Source organism: Anolis sagrei, chromosome 4, assembly GCF_037176765.1.
Source record: "Anolis sagrei isolate rAnoSag1 chromosome 4, rAnoSag1.mat, whole genome shotgun sequence".
Taxonomy (NCBI): domain Eukaryota; kingdom Metazoa; phylum Chordata; class Lepidosauria; order Squamata; family Dactyloidae; genus Anolis; species Anolis sagrei.
Genome location: NC_090024.1, coordinates 2,056,992 through 2,066,324, shown reverse-complemented (window position 1 = coordinate 2,066,324; position 9,333 = coordinate 2,056,992). Strand labels below are relative to the sequence as shown.

The following is a 9,333-nucleotide window of genomic DNA, read 5'->3' as shown; positions in this document are numbered from 1 at the left end:
GGAAATAAAGCCCGACTAAAGCTCACTGGAGGGAAGGAGACGAGAGACAAAGTTGAAGTCCTTTGAATGCCACATCATGAGGAGACAGCAAAGCCTAGAGAAGGGAATGATGCTGGGGAAAGTGGAAGGCAAAAGGAAGAGGGGCCGACCAAGGGCAAGATGGATGGATGGCATCCTTGCAGTGACTGGACTGACCTTGAAGGAGCTGGGGGTGGTGACGGCCGACAGGGAGCTCTGGCGTGGGCTGGTCCATGAGGTCACGAAGAGTGGGAGACGACTGAACGAATGAACAACAAGTCAGATTTTGTTTGAACAAAATCTGGCTACCAGTATTAAAAAACTCTTTAAAAATCACTCTAAAATTAGAACAGCACAACAGTTTGTTGCCAGTGTGATGTCTCTACTCTTTACTATTTTATTGAGACTGGACCTTGCTCTCCTCCCAAGAAGGAAGGAAGCGTCTTCTGATTTCCTGGCCACAGTCTGCATCTGCACTCATCTTCCCACCTAGAAATACAAACCCTGTTACGGCCTCCACGTTTTCTCCCTCTATTTCCAAGTTGTCAATCATTCTTGTTGCCATAATCTTGGGGTTTTTTTATCTTTAGCTGCAACCCAGCAATTTTCACCCCAGCTTTGCATTCATCCAGCCCCGCACATCCTCGCATGATGTGTTCTGCATACACGTTAAAGAGGTTGGGTGAGAGGATGCAGCCTTGCCGGACGCCATTCCCAATCTTGAACCCGTCTCCTGTTCCGTGGTCAGTTCTGACTGTGGCTCCTTGGTCCTTGGACAGATTCCTCAGGAGAGAGGGAAGGGGGCTTGGGATGCCCATCCCACCAAGAACTCACCACAATTTATTATGATCCACACAGTCAAAGGCTTTAGAATAGTCAATACATCAAAAATAGATGTTTTTCTGCAACTCCCTGCCTTCCTCCATTCTCCAGCATCCGGATATTGGCAATCTGGTCTCTGGTTCCTCTGCCTTTTCTAAACCCAGCTTGAATATCTGACAACTCTCACTCCATGTCTTGCTGAAGTCTTCTTCCTTGCAGGATCTTGAGCATTCCCTTCCTGGCATGAAAAATAAGGGCTATGGTACAAAAGTTCGAGCATTTAGTGTTTCCCTTTTTTTGGTATAGGGATATGTGGGGTTTTTTTTTCCATTAATAACTTTTCTATTAATAATAAAATATAATACTATAATATAGCAATACTAATATATTAAATATAATTACCACTAATAATATATAATGATATAGAATGGTTTTACTGCAAGGCATTTTGAGTCTCTCTTTTTTTTGAGAGAGAGAGAGAGAGAAAAAGCAGGGCACAAACAATAATAAGTTTAGTTAGGTGACAAGAGGCCAAAATGTGAAATATATATCCAAACCTCACACCAAAAAATGTCTTTATTTCTGAAGAAATTGTACACAATCCTTTGCGCTTGTATTATCAAAGGCTTTAGCGGTCAGGATCATTCGAGTATTGTGTGTTTTCTGAGCTGTATTGGCCATGCTCTAGCAGCATTTTCTCCTGATGTTTCACCTGCAAATGCAGTCAAAACATCAGGAGAAAATGCTGCTAGAACAGGCAAGGCCAAACTTCAGCCCTCCGGGTGTTTTGGACTCCAACTCCCACCATTCCTAACAGCCTCAGGCTGAGGGGGAAAAGGAAAGGGCCTGAGGCTGTTAGAAATGGTGGGAGTTGGAGTCCAAAACACCTGGAGGGAGGGAGGGCCCAAGTTTGCCCATTCCTGGTACAGAAGGGCCCTTTTAGGCTAGATGTCAAAGCTCTCGAGAGATGGATAGTACTAAATGGCAGAAGGGATCCCATCGGGTCCGCTGGCTTTGTCTGTTTGGACCATGCCTGGTTTAGTGAAATCTGGAGCATTGTCCATCAAAGTTCCCTTGATAGATGGATAGTACTGAATGGCAGAAGGGATCCCATCAGGTCTGCTGGCTTTGTCTTTGTTTGGCCCATGCCTGGAGCAGGGTAAATCTTTTCCCCTGCTCCATTGCTCAATTGTGTTTTTTGAGTCTTGGGAGCAGCAAAAAACGAGCCTGGCCCTTTTCTCTTCCACAACAGGACCTCTTTCCAAATATGTAAACGTGGCTCTCACATTTCTTTATCTCAGCCTTCATGGCCAGAATCACTGGAGCATTGCGCGCTTAAGCAGCTGAGGGGGAAAAGGAAAGGGCCTGAGGCTGTTAGGAATGGTGGGAGTTGGAGTCCAAAACACCTGGAGGGAAGGCCCAAGTTGGCCCATGCCTGGTACAGAAGGGCCCTTTTAGGCTGGATGTCCATCTGTCAAAGCTCTCAACAGATGGATAATACTAAATGGCAGAAGGGATCCCATCAGGTCCACTGGCTTTGTCTTTAGCCCATGCCTGGTTTAGTGAAATCTGGAGCATTGTGTGCTTAAGCGGCTGAGAGGGAAAAGGAAAGGTCCTGAAGCTGTTAGGAATGGTGGGAGTTGGAGTCCAAAACACCTGGAGAGAGGGCCCAAGTTGGCCCATGCCTGATTCAGAAGGACTCTTTTAGGCTGGATGTCCATCTGTCAAAACTCTCTTGACAGATGGATAGTACTGAATGGCAGAAGGGATCCCATCGGGTCCGCTGGCTTTGTCATTGTTTGGCCCATGCCTGGTTTAGTGAAATATGGAGCATTGTGTGCTTAAGCGGCTGAGGGGGACAAGGAAAGGGCCTGAGGCTGCTAGGAATGGTGGGAGTTGGGAGTCCAAAACACCTGGAGGGCCAAGGTTTGCCTATACCTGTGCTAGAACATGGCTATACAGCCTGGAAAACACACAGCACCCCGGTCCTTTCCCCATGCATCCCAATCCTTTCCCCACAGGCCTTTGGGTTCAGAAGGGTGGCCTGCAGACCGATATCTCATCCTTGTCCCCATTGGACCTCCTCCAGAGGAGTCTCAAGCTGCAAACACCCAGAGAAGGAAGGACCTTTTCCCCGCACGGGACCCACCTTCCCTTTTTTCCCTTGTGGGTCTCTACAGAGACCAGCCATTGCTCTTTGCCAAGACCTTTTGTCCTCCAATGCTTTGGAATCCCAGGCTTCTTTTTGGCGGCTGCTGCGTCCCAGAGCTATTCTTAGCACCAACAGCTGCCATTGCCTTGAAGCCCCGTCCCATTGGGAAGCTGCAGGGTCCAGCCGAGATGCAGCTCAGCAGTCTCTTTCTGCAGGAGCCGCCACGGACTCGAATGCAGCACCGAGAGGGAGCTACTTCCAGAAGAGGACGTTCCAGAGCAGCAGCCAGCAGGGATAGACGAAGATGGCCACGAAGGGGAAGACCACGGAGCCGTAGAGGTGGTGGTCCAGCAGCCCCTCGGCAATGGCCTGTAGGAAGCGCTGCCAGCCCTCCAGCAGCGAGATGGGGTACTCAATGAGCTCCTGGTAGAGGAAGAGGCAGAAGAGCAGCGTGGCGGCCGGGGTCACCAGCACCAGCAGCACCGCATAGAGGTATCTGCAGGGGAGGAAGGAGAGGAAGAGGAGGAGCACCGCTGGGATGCTTGCCCACACACAAATCCCCTCTTAAGAATGTACAGAATCTTGGAATTGGGACCCCAAGGGCCATCCAGACCAACCCCCTTCTGCGTGCTGGGCCCATAACCATTGTGATGTTCATTATCCAACCAAAGCACTGGTGCATGTCAAATAAACTGGCTGCAAAAGTTTCTCCTCCAACTGAGCACTCTCGTCTTTATTTACATTTCTACTATTTACAACAGAATCATAACTCTGATCAAGGGAACCGCTGACCGCAGAGGGAAGCTGATGAGAAAACACAACATACAAACTATCTCCAGACCCACCAAGAAAATCCAACAAATGCTACGTTCAGCAAAGGACAAGAGGGATCCTCTCACTTCTGCAGGAGTCTACCATTGTGTACCATGCAGCTGTGGACAAGTCTACGTAGGTTAAGGTAAAGGTTATCCCCTGACATTAAGTCCAGTCATGTCTGACTCTGGGGTGTGGTGCTCATCTCCATTTCTAAGCCGAAGAGCCAGCGTTGTCCGTAGACACCTCCAAGGTCATGTGGCCGGCATGACTGCATGGAGCGCCGTTACCTTCCCGCCGGAGCGGTACCTATTGATCTATTCACATTTGCATGTTTTCGAACTGCTAGGTTGGCAGAAGCTAGGGCTGACAGCGGAAGCTCACGCCGCTCCCCGGAATCGAACCTGCGACCTTTCGATCAACAAGCTCAGCAGCTCAGTGCTTTAACCCACTGCGCCAAAGTCTACGTAGGGACCACCAAACACAGCAGCATTGCCCAGACACATGAAAGGCACGTCAGACTCCTTCAACCAGAGAAGTCAGCCATAGCAGAGCACCTGATGAACCAACCTGGGCACAGCATATTATGTGAGAACACAGAAATGCTGGACCACTCTCACAACCACCATGTCAGACTACACAGAGAAGCCATTGAAATCCACAAGAAGCATGTGGACAATTTCAACAGAAAGGAGGAAACCATGAAAAGGAACAAAATCTGGCTACAGGTATTAAAAAACTCTAAAATTACAACAGCACAACAAGAGAGAGGAAACAAACAAGGACATATAATCACCTCTCAGCAAAAGACTGCTCCAGGCACTGTCAGGCCATTATATGCTAATCAAGGGGGTCAGTTGAAACATTCACACCTAGCTCCAGCAGACAAGAGTCCTTTGTCCCACCCTGGTCATTCCACAGGTATATAAACCCTTTTTCCTAGTTCCAGCAGACCTCACTCCCTCTGAGGATGATTGCCATAGATGCAGGTGAGACGTCAGGAGAAAATGCCTCTAGACCATGGCCATATAGCCCGAAAAAACCTACAACAAACCAGTGATTCCAGCCATGAAAGCCTTCGACAATATATAACTCCGATGTATCCCCACAGAGATAATTGATGTTATCATCACGTCGCTTATTGTTTCACCATTTAGTCTTAATGTATTATCGAAAGCTTTCATGGCCGGAATCACTGGGTTGTCGTAGGTTTTTTTGGGATGCTTGCCCACACACAAATCCCCCCTTGGAGAGCATAGAATACTGGAGTTGGAAGGGGCCCCAAGGGCCATCCAGACCAACCCCCTTCTGCGTGCTGGGCCCATAATCAGCTCCACTGGTTGCCAATCAGCTCCCAAGCACAAGTCAAAGTGCTGGCTTTGGCTTATAAAGCCCTGAATCATTCTGAAGTCTAAGATTGACATCCACACTTGCTGTAAACAGACATGGATTCTTTCTCCCACCCTGGATATTATTCCACAGATAGATATGCACTCCACTTGCCTCACTTCTGACAGACCTCTGAAAAAGCCATTAGCCACAGATGCAGGCGAAATGTCATGAGAGATTGCTACTGGAACAGGGTCATACAACCCGAAAAGCTCACAACAACTGAATAATAATAATAATAATTTCCTGCTTCTCCTTCTTGCTCAAGGCAGGGCACAACATGTGATGGCTCATCTTGCGATGCTTTCCCTCTCCACCATGTGGTGGTCTGTATTTTTAGAATTCTGTCTCCAGGGAATTCTGTCTACTGGTCCATTATAAAAGGGCAATCCTAGAAGAGTATTTGCACCCGGAAGCAGAGCCCTTCCTCTATGCTCCGGGTCCACTTGCCCTCCATGCCCCTCATGTCTGCCCCAAGCACTTACTTGGGCCCCGTGGGCTGGACGATTGCAGCCACCGGCACCAAAGTGATGGCCAGCAGGAAGCCCAGGGAGAAGTTGACGAGGGCAATGCAGCCCAGCTGCATGGCCAGGTAGAGCAGCGCCACCAGCTTCAGCGTCATCCAGCCGCGGTCCCCTCCGGAGCCCATCAGGACCCTGCAAGGAACAGAGGGAGGGGGTGGGATTCTGTTAGGGATTCCTCATCTTCAGAAAAGGGAGCAGGGAAGTGCTCAGGAATTGGAGGGAGAAGAAGAATCAGACGATGAGGGTTTGAAAGTGCCCACATTTCTAGAGAGACAACAAGAGACAGAGCACAGATGGCGTTCTGCTAGGATAGCTGCTAAAAATGCTGAGCTTATTGGGAGACACCCTAGCACCTCCTGCATGGGGAATTCAGGGCTATAAATCAGGAGGAGGAAGGGGAGCAGGGAAGTGCTCAGGAATTGGAGGGAAAAGAAGAATCAGATGATGAGGGTTTGAAAGCGCCCACATTTCTAGAGAGACGAAAAGAGACAGAGCACAGACGACGTTCAGCTAGGATAGCTACTAAAAATGCTGAGCTAATTGGGAGACACCCTAGCACCTCCTGCGTGAGGAATTCAGGGCTATAAATCAGGAGGAGGAAGGGGAGCAGGGAAGTGCTCAGGAATTGGAGGGAGAAGAATAATCAGACGATTTGAAAGTGCCCACATTTCTAGAGAGACGACAAGAGACAGAGCACAGACGGCATTCAGCTAGGATAGCTGCTAAAAACGCTGAGCTAATTGGGAGACGCCCCTAGCACCTCCTGCGTGAGGAATTCAGGGCTATAAATCAGGAACAGTCAGCTTTGGCTGGTAATAACGACCCTGCAACTGATGTTTTCACTCTAATGGAATCTGCTTTGTGTCTGCTGCTAAGGACTTAGTTCACCGTCCGTGGTCTGATGGAAGACTGGTGTTTCTTTTGGGACTTCGTAAGAGAATTTAATTTGTGTCTGGATTAAGACTTCCTTGTTTTCTTTTGCACTTTTCAATTGCTTTTGCTTATCCTTTGTGTTTGCTGAAGTAAAGCATTTTTCTTTTACTTTCAACATTATCTAAAGGCTGTTTTTGAAGGGCAACTCAGGACAGATTCAACGCTCAAGTTTGCAGTCCCCAATGAGAAGCAACTTTGGCCCTCCCTCCAGGTTGTTTTGGACTCCAACTCCCACAATTCTTAACAGACAGTAGGCTGTTAGGAATTGTGGGAGCTGAAGTCCAAAACAACATGGAGAGAGGGCCAAGGTTGGGCCAGGCCTGGGAAAAGGGATACTCCTTATTTCCTCTCCTGTTCCCTATCATATGCTAGTCTATAGTACTGAATACACTGTAGTCGTCTATCTATCTATATAAAAATGCTCTGTGCATAATGAGTGCCTTAAAAACCAAAGAACCAATGAACGAAATCACATCAAATTTGGCAACAAAACGTCTCACAACACAAGGAGTGACCATCACTCAAAAAATTATGATTTTGTCACTTGGGAGTTGTAGTTGCTCGGATTTTTAGTTCACCTACAATCAACGAGCATTATGAACTCCGTCAACAATGGAATTGAACCAAACTTGGCACACAGAACTCCCATGACCAACAGACAACACTAGAAGGGTTTGGTGGGCATTGACCTTGAGTTTGGGAGTTGTAGTTCACCTACATCCAGAGAGCACTGTGGATCCAGCCTGGATCGGAGTAAGCTTCCGACCAATTTGTGTAGCTTGCTTTCAACCTTTGTGGCCTGAAAGACAGCTGCATCTGTCAAGTAGGAAATTTTGGTACTGCTTTATGCGGGGAGGCTAATTTAACTAATTTATGATGCCATAAAAATCTCCAGCAGTGTGCAAAAAAATGAGGAGCATAGTGTCTAGATCTAAGGAGCCTAGTGTCTAGATCTAGAGAAGTCCTGCTCCCCATGCTCTATTCCGCTTTGGTTAGACCACACCTGGAATATTGTGTCCAATTCTGGGCACCACAATTCAAGAGAGAGATTGACTCTAAGCTGGAATGTGTCCAGAGGAGGGCGACTAAAATGATCAAGGGTCTGGAGAACAAGCCCTATGAGGAGCGGCTTAAGGAGCTGGGCATGTTTAGTCTGAAGAAGTGAAGGCTGAGAGGAGATAGGATAGCCATGTATAAATATGTGAGAGGAAGCCACAGGGAGGAGGAGGGAGACAGCTTGTTTTCTGCTTCCCTGGAGACTAGGACACAATGGAACAATGGCTTCAAACTACAAGAGAGGAGATTCCATCTGAACACGAGGAAGAACTTCCTGACTGTGAGAGCCGTTCAGCAGTGGAACTCTCTGCCCCGGAGTGTGGTGGAGGCTCCTTCTTTGGAAGCTTTGAAGCAAAGGCTGGATGGCCATCTGTCAGGGGTGATTTGAATGCAATATTCCTGCTTCTTGGCAGAATGGGGTTGGACTGGATGATGGCCCATGAGGTCTCTTCCAACTCTTTGATTCTATGATTCTATGAGGAAGTGGACAGTGAAGCAACAGCTCCCCCGGTGGCTGGAGTACCCTCATGAAGCTGTAATGTTAAATAGCCTCAGTGTGTCTGTCTATATATGTTGTGTGTCTATGACATTGAACGTTTGCCATGTATATGTACACTGTAATCTGCCCTGAGTCCCCTGCGGGGTGAGAAGGGAGGAATATAAATACTGTAAACAAACAAACAAACATACATTTGGCTGGAGTTACATTTAAGACATATTCCTGTTCTGGCTTGCACACAAATTCAACTTAGGACCAAACTTACAGCACCTGCCTTGTTCGTAACTTGGGGACTGCCTGTATTAAAATGCATGGAGACCAAATATTCCTGCAGAGACAGCATCATGTGCATGCGCTCTTCTTGCACCCCTGTACCCCTGCCCTCGCTCACCGGTGTGTGTTGTGGGGCAAGGCCAGCCCCCCGACGTAGATGGCGATGGCGGTGAGCACCACGGCCTCCGACTCGGAGACAGGGAAGTGCTGGGTGGCCATCTCCTGCCCCAGGATGGGCACGAAGTAGAGGGCGAGCCCCGTGGCCTGGCAGATCAGCAGCGGAGGCACCAGCGTCAGCAGGCTGGGCTTGGGCTCCTGCAGGAAGGAAAAGGCAAGGGGTCATCCAAATAGGATGTCTGGTTGGAATCAAACTGCAGGAAAGGATTATGACTGGGGTCTACATGGAGGCTAGAGATGCCATCCTAAGAAATGAGGCCTTGAAAAATATTATTATTATTATTATTATTATTATTAGAAACACAACAAGATGAGTCCACAGCAAACAATAATAATGCAACTCCGCTGGTTGTTGCATTATTATTATTATTATTATTATTATTATATAATTAAATATATGTTGGGCATGCCAAGAATACAAGTTTGGGCTAAATTTAGCCATTGCAATCCTATTATTATTATTATTATTATTATTATTACTATTATTATTAGAAACATAACAAGATGAGTCCACAGCTAACAAGATCACTTCACTGGCTGTTACATTATTGTTATTATTATTATTATTATTATTATTATTATTATTATTATTAGAAACACATCAAGATGAGTCCACAGCAAACAAGGTCACTCCGCTGGTTGTTGCATTATTATTGTTGTTGTTGTTGTTGTTATTA

General features: G+C 47.3%; 1 protein-coding gene across 1 annotated transcript in view; it reads right to left on the bottom strand.

Moving 5' to 3' along the window:
* Positions 1–1,398: 1,398 nt before the first annotated feature.
* The window catches only part of GPAA1 (glycosylphosphatidylinositol anchor attachment 1), a 46,290-nt gene continuing 38,355 nt past the window's right edge, over positions 1,399–9,333 (bottom strand). Inside the window, exons 10-12 of the mRNA XM_067467203.1 lie at positions 8,598–8,794; positions 5,680–5,850; positions 1,399–3,488 (exon numbers count right to left, since the gene is read on the bottom strand). Of these exons, the coding sequence (XP_067323304.1) occupies positions 3,245–3,488; positions 5,680–5,850; positions 8,598–8,794 (612 nt within the window). The 3' untranslated portion in view covers positions 1,399–3,244. The remainder of the gene's footprint in view (positions 3,489–5,679; positions 5,851–8,597; positions 8,795–9,333) is intronic.